The following is a 23,327-nucleotide window of genomic DNA, read 5'->3' as shown; positions in this document are numbered from 1 at the left end:
TCTGGATTCCCTCCTCGTACCTTGACACAGGTACAAGTAAAAATAGACAGACATGTTTTAACTCAGGGGGTTCTCATAGACTCTGGTGCGGATGGAAGTTTAATGGATTGGGGGTTGGCCAAGAAGTGGAACTGTGGGGTAATTCCTTTGACGCAACCGTTAAAGGCCTCTGCTCTGGATGGTCGGTTATTGTTTACCGTTACCCACTGTACTATGCCCATTGAAGTAACCGTAAATGCAACACATACTGAACACATGACTTTCCATTTATTTGACTCTGCTCAGCATCCACTTATTCTTGGTTACCCATGGTTAGTCAAGCACAACCCACACATAGACTGGAGATCTGGGAGAGTTAAGGGATGGGGAGAGGACTGCAAGCATTTCTGTTTGAGAGACAATAAGACTGATGACAACACTCCCCATGCAAGAAGGATTGCATGTACAGAAATGACTGAGGCTATCCAAGTACAGGAGCAAGATTTCCCTGACAAGTCCAAGGTGCCCAGTTGCTATCGGGACCTAAAGGAGGTTTTTAGTAAAGCCCGAGCCACTGCCCTGCCACCACATAGGCCTAATGACTGTGCAATAAACTTGGTACCTGGCTCCCCAATTCCAAAGGGTCGCCTCTACTCTCTTTCCGGACCCGAAAGGGAGGCCATGAACAATTATATTGAGACCTCCTTGCAGGCCGGACTCATTCGCCCTTCCTCGTCACCGGCGGGAGCGGGCTTCTTTTTCGTAGACAAAAAAGATGGATCACTCCGGCCCTGTATAGACTACAGCCCTCTGAATGCAATCACCATCAAAAACAGGTACCCTCTCCCACTCATCTCCTCCGCCTTTGAACTTTTGCAAGACGCCAACATTTTCACCAAACTGGATTTAAGGAATGCTTATCATTTGGTGAGAATCAGGGAGGGGGACGAATGGAAGACTGGATTTAACACACCTAGTGGACACTATGAGTACCTAGTGATGCCTTTTGGCTTGACAAACGCACCGGCAGTATTTCAGGCCCTCATAAATGAGGTGTTGGGGGACTTCCTGAATAAGTTTGTGTTTGTATATCTTGATGACATTTTGATTTTTTTCTCCTGACAACATAACCCACCAGCAGCATGTCCGTCAAGTCCTTGACCGCCTGCTACAGAACCAACTTTATGTTAAAGCAGAGAAGTGCGAGTTCCATGTCCAAACCACATCGTTCCTGGGTTTCATCATTGCCCCCGGTCAACTAAAGATGGACCCTGCCAAGGTCAGTGCCGTGGCCAGTTCCTGTCAACAGGAAAAAACTACAGCAGTTTCTGGGGTTTGCAAATTTTTATAGACGTTTCATCAGAAATGTCAGTTATATTGCTTCCCCGCTACATGTACTTACCTCTCCTCATGTCCCGTTTGAATGGAACTCCAAAGCTGCTAATGCTTTTCAAGCTCTAAAGGAGATGTTCACCTCTGCTCCCATCCTCACCATCCCAGATCCACTTCGACAGTTCGTGGTAGAGGTGGATGCCTCTAACCTCGGTGTGGGGGCAGTTCTCTCTCAGCGGGCTGCAAAGGATAATAAGCTCCATCCCTGTGCTTTTCTCTCCCGTAAGTTGTCCTCAGCGGAAAGGAACTACGACGTGGGAAATCGTGAACTACTGGCAGTGAAACAAGCCTTGGAGGAGTGGAGACATTGGCTAGAGGGGGCCACTCAGCCGTTCCTGGTATGGACAGACCATAAGAACCTCGAATACATGAAAAAGGCTAAGAGACTGAATTCACGCCAGGCTAGATGGACACTTTTTTTCAGTCGTTTTGATTTTACCTTGTCATTTAGACCTGGCTCCCAGAACACCAAGCCAGATGCCTTGTCCCGTCTGTTTGACCCTGAGCCTGCTGCCAAGGAACCAGAACCCATCCTACCACTGAACCGTGTGGTAGGAGCGGTAACTTGGCAGATAGAAAAAGAGGTGCAGCAAGCAAATGTTGAGAGTCCAGCACCTAGTGAGTGTCCGCCTAATAGGCTGTTTGTTACAGTGCCCTTACGCTCCAAGATCATTCACTGGGCTCACACGTCCTTGCTCACTTGTCATCCTGGGATTAGAGGAACCATGTTTGCACTTAAGCAGCGTTTCTGGTGGCCGTCCATGGCTAAAGATGTTGGTGAATATGTGAATGCCTGTCCTGTTTGTGCTTGCAGCAAAACCTCTTCCATGCCTCGGGCTGGGTTGCTGCAGCCGTTGCCCATTCCCCAACGGCCCTGGTCTGACATATCCATGGACTTTGTTACTGGACTCCCGGTGTCTCAAGGTAAGACCACTGTACTAACAGTGGTAGATCGTTTTTCGAAAATGACTCATTTTATTCCATTGACCAAGCTACCCTCGGCCAAGGAAACGGCGGAAATTATGATGGTCAATGTGTTCCGGATACATGGATTTCCCAGGGATATTGTGTCAGACCGGGGCCCACAGTTTGTTTCCAAGTTCTGGAAGGAGTTCTGCAGTCTCATTGGAGCCACCGCTAGCCTCTCCTCTGGGTATCACCCCCAGTCCAACGGACAAACGGAGAGATTAAATCAAGTGTTGGAGACATGTCTGAGGTGCTTGGTGGCTCAGAATCCCTCATCGTGGAGCAAGCATCTAACCTGGGTGGAATACGCCCACAATTCTCTTCCTACCTCTGCCACTGGTATGACTCCCTTCCAGTGCGTCTTTGGCTACCAACCACCCGTGTTTGCTGAGACTGAAAAGGAGGTCTTGGTCCCGTCTGCACATGCCCTGGTCAGACGTTGCCATCGCATCTGGGCGGCTGCCCGTCGAACCCTTCTAAGGAGTTCTTCTTCAATGAAAAGGGGGGCTGACCGACACCGCCGGCCAGCTCCAGTGTACCAGCCTGGGCAGAAGGTGTGGTTGTCCACGAAAGATCTACCCCTCCATGTTGCTTCAAGAAAATTAGCCCCCAGGTTTGTTGGTCCCTTTCCAATAACGAAGATCGTGAACCCTGTGTCTGTGCGCCTGCGACTCCCCAGATCCCTGCGGGTCCACCCTACATTCCACGTTGGGAAGATCAAGCCTGTCAAGGAAAGCAGTTTGGTGCCCGCAACTAAACCTCCGCCACCCCCCAGAATGGTTGATGGTGGCCTTGTTTATACAGTAAAGAAACTGCTGGCAGTCCGGAGAAGGGGACGTGGCAGGCAGTTCCTCGTTGACTGGAAAGGCTATGGAGCAGAGAATAGGATGTGGATCCCGTCTCGCTACGTTGTGGATCAGGAGTTGATCAGGGATTTCGACAGGCAACATCCTAATCTGCCTGGGCCGTCAGGAGACGTCCCTAGAGGGGGGGGTAATGTTGTGACTCGACAGATATGTTAGGTTTAGTTATGTTTTTATTTTGAAAGTAATCTTTCCTGTCATTTCAGATCCCACAGTTCCTGTCTTTGTGTGTTTCCCGCCAGTGAGATTGCTTGGCCCTGCCCTGATTGTTTTCACCTGTGCCCATCCCCCTCACATATATATATATATATATATATATATATATATATATATATATATATATAGCCCTGGTGTTTCTCTGTTCCTTTGTCAGTTCGTTATGTTTCATGTCGTGAGCACCCAGGCCTTTTGACTCCTGATACCTACCTTGGGATTTAGACCTTTTGTCAAGTGAGTTTTTGTGTTGCTGTACAACTTTGTTTTGGCTTTTTATCTACTTTCTATTTTTTGTGAAAGTACGATTTAATTTGTGATTAAAGAACATTCTATTTTTGGACATCTGTGTCCGAATCCTGCTTTTGGGTCCTGCGTCCTGTATCTCGGTTCATAACAATCATTTCTCCAGACAACAAGACATTTGTGATTTTAATCAAAATAACTGACACTTCGCAATCTCACTTTATGTTGGGAAAATCGAGAAATGATTTGTATTGGGCACATAATCAACTACAAAAAAAAATCACACCACAAAACTGTTTGTGTTTGTGCCACAGTTTAACTGGATTCCCCAAAACTTCATATCAGTTCTTCCGATTCTTTTAATTCCTTTAAAACCAAACAATTCAGCACGATGAACGAGACAAAATAATGTTTTGCTGCTTCTGTAATATTGAATACTTGAAGTTGTCAGCGGCTCACTGCGGTTGTTCAGGTCACGTGATCTAGAAAGTCTGATCTCCCGGGGGTTATTGATTAGTTGCCTGTGCAGTCACATGTACATAATGAGCCTGTATAAAAGGCTGGATACCCAGATTTCCCATCGCCATGAATGCAACAGTAGATAACTCGGCACTAACTGTTGTCTCTCCTCACAGTTGCGGCAGATGCAGGAGATGCTGGAGAAGATCCAGGATCAGATTCAAACTCAAAGACGGCTATTAACACAGAACAGTGTCTCTCTGTAACTGAGATGAAAAGATTTAAGAAAGCTCAGATTTTAAAGCACATATTTCTGGTGCAAGTGTTTATTTCTATTATCTATAGGTCAACATGCATACTATTTAATTTTCTATATGAAACTCATAAAGATTTTTGTTCCTAGTTTTATTTGGACTTCACTGCCTGATAGTACGTATGGTTGATTGTTTTATGTTCATTTCCCTTCAGCTGAGGTTCCTGATTATTCGTGTGGTTTATGGATTGTCTCCAAGATTCATTTTGATTTAGTGTAAGTGTCTGCATGTTTATCATTGGTGCCACCTCTCCAGACCAGGTCCTGATCTAAAACCACTAGAACTACACTCATCAAATCTGGACTGGATTATCCCAGAGGGTCTAAAGATTCTTTATAACACAGTTTCAGATTTGTGAAACCTTAATTCTATTTGTGAAAATACAAACAAGGGAGATTGCAGTGCTTTTTTTTTTACATGTAGACCACATTAGACCAGGTCCTGATCTAAAACCACTTTTCCTAGACTCATCAAATATGGACTGGATTATCCCAGAGGCTCTAAAGATTCTTTATAACACAGTTTCAGATTTGTTAAATCTTTATTCTATTTGTGAAAATACAAACACAGGTGGAAGGCTGAGGTTGCTGCATCAGGCCAGGATCAGGATCAGAAAGTGAACCTCCCAGCTGGGCAAGCCTTTATGCCTTCTTGAGGCTCCGCCTCTAGATGGGTGGGCACAAACAGGACGACACTCCCAGTACCTGCCAGAGGACACCAAGGCAGGGAGCACAGACAGGCAGAAGGGGGGAGGGGTCGTCACAACATGTTCTTTTGTTTTGTTTTATTGTTTTGTCTTTTTATTTAAGTATTCCAGTAATGTATGTTGCATGTTTTAATTTGATTGTATTTACTTGTTTAAATGAAATTTGTTTTAGGTTCACTTATAAAATCTGTCCAGGGACAACAGATGAAAAATAGCCTCTTGGCTAACTCTGGCACATTTACAGGAATGTTAATTAATGTGCACTGTCCCTGTTAAACAAATGAATGAATAAATAAAAATAAGTGTATGCTCCTCGTTTAGGTGATAATTCTTTAGCTACATCGTTTTCGTATCTTAAATACGGTTTCATAGCAAACAAAAAAATGAAAGAGATGTTAAAGGAATTCAGGTTCATGAGATAAAGAAAAAGGCTAACCTTCAGTCTTTCATCCACTTTGAACAGCTTCTGCTGCTTTGTCCTAAAGCAAAATATGAATAGCAATTATTTTTCTGAGAGAGAAGACAGGATTACAACCAACTTTCTCATACCATTGTTACCAAAGTGTTATTTTCTAATCTTGTAATGTTTTTCACATTCCAAGAAATCCTAGTACTCAAGATGACATACTGTAATTAGGCAAACAAAGCTTGTTGCTTAAAGTAAACTCGAACAATGCTAGTTATATACTATATTTAATTTCCTGTTGAAATGTTTTGCCTGCAACTGTAAATACATTAAGTTTATATAAGTATACCTACTTATCTGTTGAATTTTTATTTGCAACAAAAAATTATAATACATTTGAGAAGTAAAGACTTTATTCTTCCTTAATTAGCTGTCCATACTTACCCGATTTGATGAGTGTAGGTATAGTGGTTTCAGATCAGGACCTGGTCTAATGTGGTCTACATGTAAAAAAAGCACTGAAATCTCCCTTGTTTGTATTTTCACAAATAGAATAAAGGTTTCACAAATCTGAAACTGTGTTATAAAGAATCTTTAGCCTCTCTAGGATAATTCAGTCCAAATAAATCAGCTATGTAGCGATTTAAGAGGTTCAAACACGGAGGATTGTTCGCTCAGCGCTGTAAATGAAATGTCCCTTAACTTTCACCTTAACTGCCGAATCGGATGCTCTGAATCGGAAGCCAACTTCAGCGTCGTCTTGATGGCATGCTAGGATAGATTCCTTTGTATTGTAATATACACACTAGTTTAATGATTGTTCTTCAAAGGTATTATTCAGTCTTAAAAAAATAGGCTACTCTACAGCAGTGAATGAAGGATGAGCCTAAAACATGGTCATGCATCCAAAATGTTTATTTTTAACAAAATAAACACTTAAAAAAAAAAGCACTTTTTTTTGTATTCAGCCTCATATGTCAGCCATGGCTGGTGCTGGCGGAGGGTGCTGCTGCTGGCGGAGGGTGCTGCTGCTGGAGGAGGGTGCTGCTGCTGAAGGGTGCTGCTGCTGAAGGAGGCTGCTGCTGAAGGAGGCTGATGCTGGCAACGGCTGCAGGTGATGACTGCTGAAAGAAGAGGAGGCTGGAGGCTGCTGACGGTGGACCGGGAATGGAGATGCCAAGTACATCGATGGCAACGAGTAAGGTGTTTGGCAGTGGCCTAGATGTTATGACCTTCCCTGCAGAGGTCTGTTGGGTCTTCTTTGCCTTCTTACTCTGACTCTTGCTGCCAAGATACCCTTTATGTTTATCCTTCCTCTCAGCCCTGATACACTTTGATGCAATCCTTAACTTCAGCCTGATGTATGTTGAGAGGATTTTTTTCTTCAGGTCATGGCATGAGGGAAGGTTGCTGTCCAGCAACATGGCTTCTTGTTCCAGCTGTGACACTGCATTTGAGGACTCCATGAGGGAATCGCTCGTCCTCACACGGAACAGCTGCTCCACGTTCTGAATAAGGGTGAAAACCTCATCAGATGGATGGTAATCTGGCTCTAATTTGGTCTGTGTTGAAGATTTTTTTAAACTTTAGATATTTAAATATTATGTTGTAGAATATCTTAGGCCCTCACAGAGGGCCTAGAGAGGGCCCTTGACGGCTCGCCAATTCTCAATTTAATTTATCATTTCTTTGCCCCACCATATATTTTGTTGTCCAAGGCAGGCCCGGACTGGCCATCGGGAGGACCGGGAGGTTTCCCGATGGCCTGGCCTGTTAAGTGGCCTGCTTTATATTTGTATTGTGAACGCTGCGCTGTGTATGGAATGCCATTTAAGCCAATATTAAATAAATAAATATATACATAAATAATTAAATAAATACATATATATATAAATATGCCTATGAAATAAATTATAAAATAAATAAATTAGGCAATAAATATGTATACATGTACATTTAAATACACATTTATTTATTTCATGGGACTTTTATTTCATAATGACACATTTATTTATTTCAAGAGACTTGTATTTCATAATGACACATTTATTTATTTCAAGAGACTTGTATTTCATAATGACACATTTATTTATTTCAAGAGACTCGTATTTCATAATGACATATTTATTTATTTCAGATGACTTGTATTTCATAATGACGCGTTTCTTTATTTCAAGAGACTCGTATTTCATAATGGCTTATTTCATGTGACTTCTATTTCATGATCAGACATTTCCATTCGTTATATGCAAATGAACGGGGCGTGGTTCGCTCACAGGTCCAGAGACCCAGACCAAAGCAACAGCACCACACTGACTACTCGAGAAGAGGAAGAAAATGGAGGAGAAGGACTATAAGGCAAACTACTAAATGAAAATAACAACATGGAAGACGTCGGTGGGCTCCAAGACTTAACTGGTTCTTATCTGGTCTTCTCTGGTCTTATCTGGTCCGCCCAATGCTGCTCTTCTGAGAGCAACCGCTCTGACAGCTCTCTCTAGTCTCTACTGGGAAACAGCTAAAAGTCCTTCTGGAGGTAAGCAACGCTACACAATTACACCCAGTCTGAGAGTAAAATATGTCTCGAAGGTTCGTTTTGCTTTCTTACAACGTTAAGTTAATGTTAACGTAACCTTACGTTTGCTAGGAGGCTATCGTTACGAGCTAGCTGTCTTAGCTAACAACAGTTAGCAGCTAACGTTTTCTGCCGTTTGTGTTGCCCCTGAAAAACGTGATGTAGTTATTTAAGGGTATGTTAAATTAACGTTATTTTACAAGTTGAGAGAGTTAAGTTGTGTTTAAAATCGTCAATGTAATGCACGTTAGAGGTTTTGTGTTGGACATGAAGTTAGCTAACGTTAGCTAACTCCACCAGGTTAGCATGTTAAGCTGTACTTTCTGTCGCAGCTAGCTTAATACAAAGAGGGGTTTTGTGCTTCATTGCAAACCTTTCTTTGTTAATCTACCTGAAACTGTAGGGACAGTTTGTTTCTACTCAACTATACAGACCATTGTTGAGGAGATGCAAAACATACTGTATATGAGTTGGGTCCAACATATACCTTGAGTAATGTTACTTTGCTGCTAAAAATGAAACATCATTATCAGATGAGGACATCACCAAAGTGTGTGAGCCTGTCAGGGGATTTGATCTGTTCTCTGCATGTCCTAAACACTGCTCTAGTATTACTTATCTTGTAACATGTAAGTCTCCCGCTCTTGTCATCTTTCAGGCTTTGCATTTGAACTCCTATGACTGGTTGCGGACTTGAAGGGAACGCCTTCCTGACATCCAGGTGAGATTATAATACATTTGAATTCCAAACTTTTTAAATATGATTGTTTTGGGGCATTTCAGTTTTATTGGACAGGCAGTAGAGATCTACTGGAAACAGTGGAGAGGGAGGAGATGATATGCAGCATACGGCCAGCCGGATGGTTGCTGCTCCGTGTGGAACGTGTCCTATCAGGTAAAGCACTTTGGTACCCAGTTATTTATGGTGTTGAGTTTGAATTTAGCTTTTGGAATGTAATTTCCAACTGTGCATTGTAAAGACTGAAAAAACAGCCTCAGGTTAAAGCTTGACATGATTTGGTCTTTTACTTAAGAAGGTGTTTGTCCTCCTGTGTTGTCTTATTTCCTTATCTTTCTTTCAGGTGTAACATCTACCAATGGTTGTACATGACAGAGACCTCCTCCGCCTCTTTGCTGTCTTACTAGTCAATCCTTCTGATCAGGTCCTTTCCTAAATAGTGGTAAGTTTTACAGTTCAGTGTACGTTAATTTAGTAACTTAATGCTTTACCGCTGTTGAATAAATCCTATATTGCTAGTGATTTTATTAAAACTACGATTTGTAAACTTTTTGATTCCAATTACAATAATCTTTTTGTTATAATTGTAAAACATATCTTAACATCCATCAGCAATCAATACAACAAATCATCCAACACTAAATAGAAGAAATCTGGACCTATTTCTTTTTATACAGCAGCATGTTTTGGGACTGCTCATTGATGTCATCAAGAGCCATTGAGTCTACCTTTTGTAGTCGGCCTCTCAGAATGTTTATCATTTATTTGTATTTTAACATTCCTATAATAATTAGTTTTTTTTATTGTTTTGTTCTTTATTTTTGTTGTGAGAATCACTTTGCAATTATTGTGTAAGTGCTATATAAATAGTTATACTAATATTATTGTTGTCCATCCATCCATCCATCTTCTCCCGCTTATCCGTGGTCGGGTCGCGGGGGTAGCAGTTCCAGCAGAGAGCCCCAAACTTTCTTTTCCCTGGCGACATCAACCAGCTCTGACTGGGGGATCCCAAGGCGCTCCCAGGCCAGCGAAGAGATATAATCCCTCCACCTGGTCCTAGGTCTACCCCTTGGTCTCTTCCCAGCTGGACGTGCCTGGAACACCTCCCTAGGGAGGCGCCCAGGTGGCATCCTAACTAGGTGCCCGAACCACCTCAACTGGCTTCTTTCGACGTGAAGGAGGAGCGGCTCAACTCCGAGTCCCTCCCTGATGACCGAACTTCTCACCTTATCTCTAAGGGAGACACCAGCCACCCGGCGGAGGAAACCCATCTCGGCCGCTTGTATCCGCGATCTCGTTCTTTCGGTCATGACCCATCCTTCATGACCATAGGTGAGGGTAGGAACGAAAATGGCCCGGTAGACAGAGAGCTTTGCCTTCCGGCTCAGCTCCCTTTTCGTCACAACGGTGCGGTAAAGCGACTGCAATACCGCTCCCGCTGCTCCGATTCTCCGGCCCATCTCACGCTCCATTGATCCCTCACTCGAGAACAAGACCCCGAGATACTTGAACTCCTTCACTTGGGGTAAGGACTCATTCCCTACTTGGAGTGGACAGTCCATCGGTTTCCTGCTGAGAACCATGGCCTCAGATTTGGAGGTGCTGATCCTCATCCCAGCCGCTTCACACTCGGTTGCGAACCGATCCAGTGAGTGCTGAAGGTCGCAGACCGATGAAGCCATCAGAACCACATCATCTGCAAAAAGCAGTGGTGCAATCCTTAGTCCACCGAACTGCAGACCCCCCCCCCCCCACGACTACGCCTCGAAATCCGATCCATGTATATTACAAACAGGATTGGTGACAAAGCGCAGCCCTGGCGGAGGCCAACCCTCACCGGAAATGGGTCCGACTTACTGCCGAGGACCCGGACACAGCTCTCGCTTTGGGAGTACAGAGATTGGATGGCCCTGAGTAGAGACCCCCTCACCCCATACTCCCGCAGCACCTCCCACAGTAACTCCCTGGGAACCCGGTCATACGCCTTCTCCAAGTCTACAAAACACATGTAGACCGGATAAGCGTACTCCCAGGCCCCCTCCAGGATCCTTGCGAGAGTAAAAAGCTGATCCGTCGTTCCACGACCAGGACGGAATCCGCATTGTTCCTCCTCAATCTGAGGTTCGACAATCGGCCTGACCCTCCTTTCGAGTACCCTGGAGTAAACTTTCCCGGGGAGGCTGAGTAGTGTGATGCCTCTGTAATTGGCACACACCCTCTGATCCCCCTTTTTGAAAAGGGGGACCACCACCCCGGTCTGCCACTCCTTCGGTACCGTTTCCGACTTCCACGCAACGTTGATGAGACGTGTCAACCATGACAGTCCCTCAACACCCAGAGCCTTCAGCATTTCCGGGCAGATCTCATCCACCCCCGGGGCTTTGCCACTGTGGAGTTGTTTGACGACCTCAGTGACCTCCCCCCGGGAGATTGGCGTTGATCCCCCGTCATACTCCAGCTCTGCCTCTAACATAGAGGGCGGAGTTGTCGGGTTCAGGAGTTCCTCAAAGTGTTCCTTCCAACGTCCCAACACTCCATCAGTTGAGGTCAACAACGTCCCATCCTTACTGTACACAGCTTGGATGGTTCCCTGCTTCCCCCTCCTGAGGTGTCGGACAGTTTTCAGAACAACTTTGGTGCCGCCCGAAAGTCCTTCTCCATGTCTTCTCCGAACTTCTCCCACACCCGCTGCTTTGCCTCGGCCACGGATGAGGCTGCTGCCCTTCGGGCCTGTCGGTACCTTGCAACTGCTTCGGGAGTCCCCCGGGATAACAAATCCCTGAAGGCCTCCTTCTTCAGTCGGACGGCTTCCCTGACCACCGGTGTCCACCAGGAGGTTCGAGGGTTACCGCCCCTTGAGGCACCTAAGACCTTGAGACCACAGCTCCCCACCGCGGCTTCGGCAATAGAGGCTTTGAACACCGACCACTCTGGTTCAATGTCCCCAACCTCCACAGGAATGCCCGAAAAGCTCCGCCGGAGGTGTGAGTTGAAGGCCTCCTGAACTTGGGCCTCCTCCAGACGTTCCCAGTTCACCCGAACTACACGTTTGGGCTTACCAGGTCTATCCAGAGGCTTCCCCCGCCACTCGACCCAACTCACCACCAGATGGTGATCAGTTGACAACTCCGCCCCTCTCTTTACCCGAGTGTCCAAAACATACGGCCTCAGGTCCGATGATACGATAACGAAATCGATCATGGACCTTCTGCCTAGGGTGCTCTGGTACCACGTACACTTATGAGCATCCTTATGTTCGAACATGGTGTTTGTTATGGCCAATCCATGACTAGCACAGAAGTCCAGTAACAAACCACCACTCCGGTTCAGATCAGGGGGGCCGTTCCTCCCAATCACGCCCCTCCAAGTGTCTCCATCATTGCCCACATGTGCGTTGAAGTCTCCCAGCAAGACTAAGGAGTCCCCTTCAGGAGCCCCATACAGGACTCTTTCCAGGGTCTCCAAGAAGGCCGAATACTCTGAACTGCTGTTGGGTGCATAAGCACACACAACAGTCAGAGTTTTCCCCCCCATAACCCGCAGGCGTAGGGAGGCGACCCTCTCGTCCACTGGGGTAAACTCCAACAACGAAGCACCTAACCGGGGACTTGTGAGTATCCCCACACCCGCCCGGCGCCTCACACCTTGAGCAACTCCGGAGAAGAATAGAGTCCAACCCCTATCCAGAAGTAAGGTTCCAGAGCCGACGCTGTGCGTAGTGGTGAGCCCAACCAGATCCAACTGGTACCGCTCCACCTCCCGCACAAGCTCCGGCTCCTTCCCCCCCAGAGAGGTGACGTTCCACGTCCCCAAAGCCAGCTTCTGCCGCCCGGGTCTGGTCCGTCGAGACCCTCCGCTTTCACTGCCACCCGTCTGGCAGCGCACCCGACCCCATCGATGTTTCCCGTAGGTGGTGGGCCCGCGGGACAGAGAAGCGGAGGTGTTGCCCACGTTGCCTTTTCGGGCTGGGCCCGGCCGGGCTCCGTGGCAAGCCCGGCCACCAGACGCTCGCCGACGAGTCCTCCTTCTGGGCCTGGCTCCAGAAGGGGACCCCGGGCTTCCTCCGGGCCGGGTATCCTCACTTCTTGTTTATTATTGTTGTTACTATTATTAATAATGTCTTCTTTGTTTTCTTTATTCATCGCTGCAGAAAGGATCATGCCAGCCCACATCAAACACCTGATCAAGAGCTTGTGAACCTCACTGCTGCAGACACCTGTGTGATATTCCACTCTGACTGGAACCCTCAAAATGACCTGCAGGTACAATATATATATATATATATATATATCTGCTCTGTCCGTCCTAAAGATAGTTCAATAGGGCTACAACAACAACAGTCTTTCCGTTTATTCCCTCGGTTCTTTAAGTTTATATTTTCCCATTTAATGCTTAAAAACGTTGAACAGCAGCTGCACATGATGCTCTTTTGACCCCTCTTTTAATTTTTTATTTCAAGCTCGGTTCGTCATCGTTTTGGCCAGTCTAAGGCGGTGAAGGTGTACCGTCTGATCACTAGAAACTATGAGAGGGAAATGCTGGATAAAGCTAGTCTGAAGCTCGGGCTGGACCGTCCCGTCCTGCAGAGCATGAGTGGCAACAACAACGGGGTGAGAAAAATAAAATCTGTCATATTTCTAGATGCCAAGTCATGTTTGGGTCAGTCGCTGTTGCAGTACGCTTAGTTTATTTTCAAAAAGAGTTTTCTAAATCCACTTGTGTAAATGTCTCTCTGCGTCGCCTTTAGCCGGTCCAGCAGTTCTCCAAGAAGGAGATCGAGGACCTGCTGAGGAAAGGAGCCTACGCCGCCATCATGGACGAGAACGACGAAGGCAATCGCTTCTGCTAGGAGGACATGGACCAGATCCTGCAGCGAAGAGCCTCCATCATCACCATCACCAGGTATGTTCTTAGCAGCACTAGCCACTTGCGCTTTGTGAGACACCAAGTACTTGGTTATTTGAAATGTAATATTGATGATGTAATAATTAAAACTAGGGATGGGTACCGAGCCCTGGTATTAAATGGGCCCCGGGGCTGAATTATGAAAGACCGTGGTACCGTTAACGTCCAACGTTATCGATCTTTTTATCGGTCCTGGAGACATTTAAAAAATAGATGTCATGTATTATATCTACATAAACATTATATCGCAGTCTTACTGTTGCCAACTCCGTTTCTAATATGCAATAAGACTACAAAGTGCGTCTATGATTTATTTTCGATCTTTCCAATCCAGACGAGAGATCTCTCTCCCCTGTCGGTGTGCGAGGGGGTGGGGCAGTTTACACACAGAACCTGCTACATGCATGCAACACACACACACACGCGCGTGCGCACACAAACACATGGCGGAGAGAACTAAGCACCCCTTAAGCCCCGCCCCCCCGAGCACACACTCTCGGCTCACTAGAATGAATGGAGAGAGAGAATAAATCTAGATTCGGCTTTTAGTGCATTTTACAACTTTAAGGACTTAATTATTCTAGGGCTATACAATAGTTCATACTGGGTAGTTTATTTAGTTTCAAAAAAATTATCCACCGATTTACAGACGTCTCTTTCCCAATGTTAGTCAATGGGAAAAAGTATTTCTGGGCCGGTCGATGTCACAGACTGATAAGGAAATTGTAGTACCGCCGTTTGGACACAACGAATATTTTCCTCAGAGTCCGGCGCACTTCCTGGGGGCTTTGTCTTGAGGTGGAAAATGCTTGTTGCCAATAGTGCAAAAAGAGTTTAGCATGTAAGGGCGGTAACACGAGCTATTTGTCTAAACATTTAGCAAAAGTGCTCCACATCCAGACGGAAGAATGCACCGGACTGTCTTTCTAGTAGCTCTGTAGCTCCATGCACGAGTAACGTTTCTACGTCAGGTGTTATGTATGCTAGTAGCAACACACAAAGTTAACTCAATGATACAAACATGGGTTAATGATTAGAGGTAACTGAGTTATTTATTTTGTTAAAGTTTCAGCTATTCTGTTTGCAGTTCTATCATCACATTATTGAATACGATTTGTTAAAACATTGTTGTTTCTTATTTTCAGTTTGCTTCAAGCTGTGGCTGTACGAGAAAGACGTGGAGGACCAAGAGATGCTGGCCAGATTGGCAAAGACCGGAAGAATCATAATAGAGAAGATAATGGGAATTAACAAGAAAAAGAAAAACATTTTTTACAATTTCTTTGTTGCTGTTTACATTTTGAATTATATTTGTTATTTTTAAATCAAATGCATCTATTTTAAATCTGTGTATCTACCGTCCAAGTGTTTTTCTTTATTAAACACGTAAACGGAAGAGCGTTTGAGTGGCCTTTTTGCTGTTTGCTTTTTACCTTACTAAATGGTCTAATGGTCAGTGCAACGGGGGGCGGGGCGAAACTCACGGAAGTGATTTCAAAACAAAAGCGGTGATAATATTATAAACAAAGGGAAACAAGGTGAATTTATCGATCACAACGAAAACGGCCAAGACACATATTGAGCCCAGAAAATGGATGTTATTAAGGGCTGTAAATATAATAAGCCTATGTCTAAAATGGACAACATTGTTAGGAGATTTAAACTATACAGCGATTCTGCACTGCGGTCAACTCCGCCGTCTCTCGCGTTTTTTTTCTTTCAAATCAGCTGCTCTTCATGCCTGCTATATTTGACCAGTGATACAAATATGTTTTACCACAAGTTCTTAAGGAAACTGACACTGTTGGACTCGGTTCTAGTTTGACTTCTACCAGAAATAAAATGAAGTAGCCTACTTTTGCTGTGTAGCTACTTTGTGAGTAATCCTCTGTCAGAGTCTCCTCCTTAGTAGGCTACATAATGCATGTTTTTCTGCTATCTTTGATGAATGATAAAAATATGATTTTACCATTAGTTCTTAATTAAATTGATACTGTTTGACTTTGTATTATTTAGCCTGCTACTTACAATACATTGAAGTACTTTTACTGTGTATTGTTTGAGGAATACTCTGTCAAAATCCCCTGCTGAGAACAAAATCTGGCCACTTCTGCTAAGTTTGATGACGGAATTATTTTGTGTTGCCATTAGTTCTTCGTGAGATAATGGATCCTGTTGGACTCAGTACGACTGAAACTACCCCCACAAGTACTATGAAGTACTTACTGTGTACTTTTCCAACAATCCTCTGTCAATGTCCCCTCCTGAGAACAAGAATGCATGTTTCTCTGGAATAAGCGTTAAAAAACCTTTCTTCATGAGACTGATATTGTTGGACAGAGTATTTTAAGAGGATGGTAGACTGCACAATGACACACTCTGTCACTCTTGTTGGCCTATTGATGATGCTGCTGTCTTTTAATATATGATTATTTCTCAGCCACTAGTTCATCACAGATTCTTCAGTCTCATCAGCCTCATCCTTCCCTCAGTCCCAGTCAACGCCTCCAGCACACTTCCAGTGTCTGACTCCATATGATATTGTCCTGATGCTGTAAGGGTGATGCCCCATGATCACACAGTGCCAAGGACCTCATATTATGTATGTCATTCATCTTATTGTAGCTGACATCTTCGCGGATTCATCTTCTTATTACAGACACATGCATTTCCAAACATTCGGTCTTCCTATGCTGTAAGTATTATCTCTTCGAGTTACACACGGCATCTATTGCACGTCTGTCCGACCTGGGAGAGGGATCCCTCCTCTGTTGCTCTCCCTGAGGTTTCTCCCATGTTTCCCTTTAAACTGTGGGTTTTCTCTGGAAGTTTTTCCTTGTACGATGTGAGGGTCTAAGGACAGAGGGTCTAAGGACAGAGGGTGTCGTTTTTCTCATACTGATATTCTGAACAATCTGTGTTGTTATATTAGCTGTAAAGTGTCTCTACTGTAGGCTATTTGTATTATATGTACAGCACTTTGGCTCGACCAAAAATCGTTTATAAATGTGCTATATAAATAAAACTTGATTTGATTTGATTAAGATTACATCACCCATTATGACAATTTGCTTTCCTTTTTCTCTTCTCTTAACTGAATAGTCCTGTCTTTAAGTATAATACAATGTAAAGTCCTTTTCCTGCACCATTTTAAGGCTTCAAAACAGGCATTTTTACTGTATGTGTTTGGAGAAATGACACAATCAATGGCCCAGAATTGTACTTTATAAACTATGAATCTTGTGGTGCTTGAAGAATTACACACTGGCTAAGCCGGCCAGGTTATATATTTTGTAGCCATTTTTTGCAATATTTATAAAAATGTCACTAGTTATTTAAACAAACCACTATCTGAGGATAATACAAGCAACCATAAAACACCCTTTACTAAAGCCATTGAAGCCCATGAAGAATTTATCCTTTCACAAATCTTTTCAACTGCTGTAAGTTAGGGCACTCTCTGTGCAGAATTTGCGAGGAATGAACTAGGAGCAGAGAAATAATCATATATTAAAAGACAGCAGCTTCATAAGAGGCCAACCAGAGTGACAGAGTGTGTCAGTGTGCTGAAGGATAGACCAGCTATCCAGGCCAGACTCTAAAGACTTTCCAAGGGGTACAAATGCTGCTGCCGGAGTACTGACTGGAAGTATTGCTGGTATCAAGTCTACCATCCTCTTAAAATACTCTGTCCAACAATATCAGTCTCATGAAGAAAGTTTTTTTTAACGTTTATTCAAAATAGCAGAGAAACATGCATTCTTGTACTCAGGAGGGGACATTGACAGAGGATTGTTGGAAAAGTACACAGTAAGTACTTCATAGTACTTGTGGGGGTAGTTTCAGTCGTACTGAGTCCAACATGATCCATTATCTCACGAAGAACTAATGGCAACACAAAATAATTCCGTCATCAAACTTAGCAGAAGTGGCCAGATTTTGTTCTCAGCAGGGGATTTTGACAGAGTATTCCTCAAACAATACACAGTAAAAGTACTTCAATGTATTGTAAGTAGCAGGCTAAATAATACAAAGTCAAACAGTATCAATTTAATTAAGAACTAATGGTAAAATCATATTTTTATCATTCATCAAAGATAGCAGAAAAACATGCATTATGTAGCATACTAAGGAGGAGACTCTGACAGAGGATTACTCACAAAGTAGCTACACAGCAAAAGTAGGCTACTTCAATTTATTTCTGGTAGAAGTCAAACTAGAACCGAGTCCAACAGTGTCAGTTTCCTTAAGAACTTGTGGTAAAACATATTTGTATCACTGGTCAAATATAGCAGGCATGAAGAGCAGCTGATTTGAAAGAAAAAAAACGCGAGAGACGGCGGAGTTGACCGCAGTGCAGAATCGCTGTATAGTTTAAATCTCCTAACAATGTTGTCCATTTTAGACATAGGCTTATTATATTTACAGCCCTTAATAACATCCATTTTCTGGGCTCAATATGTGTCTTGGCCATTTTCGTTGTGATCGATAAATTCACCTTGTTTCCCTTTGTTTATAATATTATCACCGCTTTTGTTTTGAAATCACTTCCGTGAGTTTCGCCCCGCCCCCCGTTGCACTGACCATTAGACCATTTAGTAAGGTAAAAAGCAAACAGCAAAAAGGCCACTCAAACGCTCTTCCGTTTACGTGTTTAATAAAGAAAAACACTTGGACGGTAGATACACAGATTTAAAATAGATGCATTTGATTTAAAAATAACAAATATAATTCAAAATGTAAACAGCAACAAAGAAATTGTAAAAAATGTTTTTCTTTTTCTTGTTAATTCCCATTATCGTTCTCTATTATGTATCTTCCGGTCTTTGCCAATCTGGCCAGCATCTCTTGGTCCTCCACGTCTTTCTCGTACAGCCACAGCTTGAAGCAAACTGAAAATAAGAAACAACAATGTTTTAACAAATCGTATTCAATAATGTGATGATAGAACTGCAAACAGAATAGCTGAAACTTTAACAAAATAAATAACTCAGTTACCTCTAATCATTAACCCATGTTTGTATCATTGAGTTAACTTTGTGTGTTGCTACTAGCATACATAACACCTGACGTAGAAACGTTACTCGTGCATGGAGCTACAGAGCTACTAGAAAGACAGTCCGGTGCATTCTTCCGTCTGGATGTGGAGCACTTTTGCTAAATGTTTAGACAAATAGCTCGTGTTACCGCCCTTACATGCTAAACTCTTTTTGCACTATTGGCAACAAGCATTTTCCACCTCAAGACAAAGCCCCCAGGAAGTGCGCCGGACTCTGAGGAAAATATTCGTTGTGTCCAAACGGCGGTACTACAATTTCCTTATCAGTCTGTGACATCGACCGGCCCAGAAATACTTTTTCCCATTGACTAACATTGGGAAAGAGACGTCTGTAAATCGGTGGATAATTTTTTTGAAACTAAATAAACTACCCAGTATGAACTATTGTATAGCCCTAGAATCATTAAGTCCTTAAAGTTGTAAAATGCACTAAAAGCCGAATCTAGATTTATTCTCTCTCTCCATTCATTCTAGTGAGCCGAGAGTGTGTGCTCGGGGGACGGGGCTTAAGGGGTGCTTAGTTCTCTCCGCCATGTGTTTGTGTGCGCACGCGCGCGTGTGTGTGTGTGTGTGTGTGTGTGTGTGTGTGTTGCATGCATGTAGCAGGTTCTGTGTGTAAACTGCCCCACCCCCTCGCACACCGACAGGGGAGAGAGATCTCTCGTCTGGATTGGAAAGATCGAAAATAAATCATAGACGCACTTTGTAGTCTTATTGCATATTAGAAACGGAGTTGGCAACAGTAAGACTGCGATATAATGTTTATGTAGATATAATACATGACATCTATTTTTTAAATGTCTCCAGCACCGATAAAAAGATCGATAACGTTGGACGTTAACGGTACCACGGTCTTTCATAATTCAGCCCCGGGGCCCATTTAATACCAGGGCTCGGTACCCATCCCTAGTTTTAATTATTACATCATCAATATTACATTTCAAATAACCAAGTACTTGGTGTCTCACAAAGCGCAAGTGGCTAGTGCTGCTAAGAACATACCTGGTGATGGTGATGATGGAGGCTCTTCGCTGCAGGATCTGGTCCATGTCCTCCTAGCAGAAGCGATTGCCTTCGTCGTTCTCGTCCATGATGGCGGCGTAGGCTCCTTTCCTCAGCAGGTCCTCGATCTCCTTCTTGGAGAACTGCTGGACCGGCTAAAGGCGACGCAGAGAGACATTTACACAAGTGGATTTAGAAAACTCTTTTTGAAAATAAACTAAGCGTACTGCAACAGCGACTGACCCAAACATGACTTGGCATCTAGAAATATGACAGATTTTATTTTTCTCACCCCGTTGTTGTTGCCACTCATGCTCTGCAGGACGGGACGGTCCAGCCCGAGCTTCAGACTAGCTTTATCCAGCATTTCCCTCTCATAGTTTCTAGTGATCAGACGGTACACCTTCACCGCCTTAGACTGGCCAAAACGATGACGAACCGAGCTTGAGCTTGAAATAAAAAATTAAAAGAGGGGTCAAAAGAGCATCATGTGCAGCTGCTGTTCAACGTTTTTAAGCATTAAATGGGAAAATATACACTTAAAGAACCGAGGGAATAAACGGAAAGACTGTTGTTGTTGTTGTAGCCCTATTGAACTATCTTTAGGACGGACAGAGCAGATATATATATATATATATATATTGTACCTGCAGGTCATTTTGAGGGTTCCAGTCAGAGTGGAATATCACACAGGTGTCTGCAGCAGTGAGGTTCACAAGCTCTTGATCAGGTGTTTGATGTGGGCTGGCATGATCCTTTCTGCAGCGATGAATAAAGAAAACAAAGAAGACATTATTAATAATAGTAACAACAATAATATTAGTATAACTATTTATATAGCACTTACACAATAATTGCAAAGTGATTCTCACAACAAAAATAAAGAACAAAACAATAAAAAAAACTAATTATTATAGGAATGTTAAAATACAAATAAATGATAAACATTCTGAGAGGCCGACTACAAAAGGTAGACTCAATGGCTCTTGATGACATCAATGAGCAGTCCCAAAACATGCTGCTGTATAAAAAGAAATAGGTCCAGATTTCTTCTATTTAGTGTTGGATGATTTGTTGTATTGATTGCTGATGGATGTTAAGATATGTTTTACAATTATAACAAAAAGATTATTGTAATTGGAATCAAAAAGTTTACAAATCGTAGTTTTAATAAAATCACTAGCAATATAGGATTTATTCAACAGCGGTAAAGCATTAAGTTACTAAATTAACGTACACTGAACTGTAAAACTTACCACTATTTAGGAAAGGACCTGATCAGAAGGATTGACTAGTAAGACAGCAAAGAGGCGGAGGAGGTCTCTGTCATGTACAACCATTGGTAGATGTTACACCTGAAAGAAAGATAAGGAAATAAGACAACACAGGAGGACAAACACCTTCTTAAGTAAAAGACCAAATCATGTCAAGCTTTAACCTGAGGCTGTTTTTTCAGTCTTTACAATGCACAGTTGGAAATTACATTCCAAAAGCTAAATTAAAACTCAACACCATAAATAACTGGGTACCAAAGTGCTTTACCTGATAGGACACGTTCCACACGGAGCAGCAACCATCCGGCTGGCCGTATGCTGCATATCATCTCCTCCCTCTCCACTGTTTCCAGTAGATCTCTACTGCCTGTCCAATAAAACTGAAATGCCCCAAAACAATCATATTTAAAAAGTTTGGAATTCAAATGTATTATAACCTCACCTGGATGTCAGGAAGGCGTTCCCTTCAAGTCCGCAACCAGTCATAGGAGTTCAAATGCAAAGCCTGAAAGATGACAAGAGTGGGAGACTTACATATTACAAGATAAGTAATACCAGAGCAGTGTTTAGGACATGCAGAGAACAGATCAAATCCCCTGACAGGCTCACACACTTTGGTGATGTCCTCATCTGATAATGATGTTTCATTTTTAGCAGCAAAGTAACATTACTCAAGGTATATGTTGGACTCAACTCATATACAGTATGTTTTGCATCTCCTCAACAATGGTCTGTATAGTTGAGTAGAAACAAACTGTCCCTACAGTTTCAGGTAGATTAACAAAGAAAAGTTTGCAATGAAGCACAAAACCCCTCTTTGTATTAAGCTAGCTGCGACAGAAAGTACAGCTTAACATGCTAACCTGGTGGAGTTAGCTAACGTTAGCTAACTTCATGTCCAACACAAAACCTCTAACGTGCATTACATTGACGATTTTAAACACAACTTAACTCTCTCAACTTGTAAAATAACGTTAATTTAACATACCCTTAAATAACTACACGTTTTTCAGGGGCAACACAAACGGCAGAAAACGTTAGCTGCTAACTGTTGTTAGCTAAGACAGCTAGCTCGTAACGATAGCCTCCTAGCAAACGTAAGGTTACGTTAACATTAACTTAACGTTGTAAGAAAGCAAAACGAACCTTCGAGACATATTTTACTCTCAGACTGGGTGTAATTGTGTAGCGTTGCTTACCTCCAGAAGGACTTTTAGCTGTTTCCCAGTAGAGACTAGAGAGAGCTGTCAGAGCGGTTGCTCTCAGAAGAGCAGCATTGGGCGGACCAGATAAGACCAGAGAAGACCATATAAGAACCAGTTAAGTCTTGGAGCCCACCGACGTCTTCCATGTTGTTATTTTCATTTAGTAGTTTGCCTTATAGTCCTTCTCCTCCATTTTCTTCCTCTTCTCGAGTAGTCAGTGTGGTGCTGTTGCTTTGGTCTGGGTCTCTGGACCTGTGAGCTAACCACGCCCCGTTCATTTGCATATAACGAATGGAAATGTCTGATCATGAAATAGAAGTCACATGAAATAAGCCATTATGAAATACGAGTCTCTTGAAATAAAGAAACGCGTCATTATGAAATACAAGTCATCTGAAATAAATAAATATGTCATTATGAAATACGAGTCTCTTGAAATAAATAAATGTGTCATTATGAAATACAAGTCTCTTGAAATAAATAAATGTGTCATTATGAAATACAAGTCTCTTGAAATAAATAAATGTGTCATTATGAAATAAAAGTCCCATGAAATAAATAAATGTGTATTTAAATGTACATGTATACATATTTATTGCCTAATTTATTTATTTTATAATTTATTTCATAGGCATATTTATATATATATATATATATGTATTTATTTAATTATTTATGTATATATTTAGTTATTTAATATTGGCTTAAATGGCATTCCATACAATGTGGGTCTGACTCTGCCTCACAGAGAGTGACTGGCTGTCTACATGATGTGGCCTGCCGACATGGCCACTTTCATACAGATCATACACTAATGCCCTCGATTGGTCTCTGTGTGTCATTCAAGCTCGGGAGGGTGTGTATGTGTGGCGCGAGTGAGCGAGAGAGAAAGCGCGTGCACCGTTTACGTGTATTGTTGTTGTTAGCATCTGGTGCTAGCTAGCTGCGCTAATGGATATAATGAGCTGTCAACAAGGTGGAGGAGAGTCCTCTCCTGTCAAACTGAGAGACTGATAACTAC

At 43.0% G+C, this 23,327-nt stretch overlaps 2 protein-coding genes across 2 annotated transcripts; one reads left to right on the top strand and one right to left on the bottom strand.

Moving 5' to 3' along the window:
- Positions 1–7,825: 7,825 nt before the first annotated feature.
- On the top strand, positions 7,826–15,009 carry LOC117439183 (chromodomain-helicase-DNA-binding protein 8-like). Its single transcript, XM_034074968.2, has 7 exons — positions 7,826–8,080; positions 8,778–9,014; positions 9,202–9,300; positions 13,012–13,123; positions 13,321–13,471; positions 13,609–13,763; positions 14,912–15,009. The coding sequence occupies exons 4-6, from the start codon at positions 13,113–13,115 to the stop codon at positions 13,708–13,710; spliced, it is 264 nt and encodes an 87-aa protein (XP_033930859.1). The 5' UTR covers positions 7,826–8,080; positions 8,778–9,014; positions 9,202–9,300; positions 13,012–13,112; the 3' UTR covers positions 13,711–13,763; positions 14,912–15,009.
- A 3,563-nt stretch (positions 15,010–18,572) lies between these two features.
- On the bottom strand, positions 18,573–22,572 carry LOC117439207 (chromodomain-helicase-DNA-binding protein 8-like). The gene is made up of 7 exons (XM_034075004.2): positions 22,301–22,572; positions 21,370–21,606; positions 21,084–21,182; positions 20,475–20,586; positions 20,120–20,270; positions 19,828–19,982; positions 18,573–18,658 (listed from the first exon to the last, which is right to left on the bottom strand). Exons 4-6 carry the CDS (start codon positions 20,483–20,485, stop codon positions 19,881–19,883), a joined length of 264 nt encoding a protein of 87 aa, XP_033930895.1. The 5' UTR covers positions 20,486–20,586; positions 21,084–21,182; positions 21,370–21,606; positions 22,301–22,572; the 3' UTR covers positions 18,573–18,658; positions 19,828–19,880.
- Between the last annotated feature and the right edge of the window lie 755 nt (positions 22,573–23,327).

The sequence above is a fragment of the Pseudochaenichthys georgianus genome, chromosome 23 (assembly GCF_902827115.2).
Source record: "Pseudochaenichthys georgianus chromosome 23, fPseGeo1.2, whole genome shotgun sequence".
Taxonomy (NCBI): domain Eukaryota; kingdom Metazoa; phylum Chordata; class Actinopteri; order Perciformes; family Channichthyidae; genus Pseudochaenichthys; species Pseudochaenichthys georgianus.
Note: the sequence above shows the minus strand (reverse complement) of the source record. Positions and strands in the feature narration are given on the sequence as shown.

Bases quoted from the DNA above. Each gene is read 5' to 3' on its own strand.
- LOC117439183 (XM_034074968.2), top strand. The intron at 13,472-13,608 runs GTGAGAAAAATA...CGTCGCCTTTAG, and splicing joins TGAGTGGCAACAACAACGGG to CCGGTCCAGCAGTTCTCCAA.
- LOC117439207 (XM_034075004.2), bottom strand. The intron at 19,983-20,119 runs GTGAGAAAAATA...CGTCGCCTTTAG, and splicing joins TGAGTGGCAACAACAACGGG to CCGGTCCAGCAGTTCTCCAA.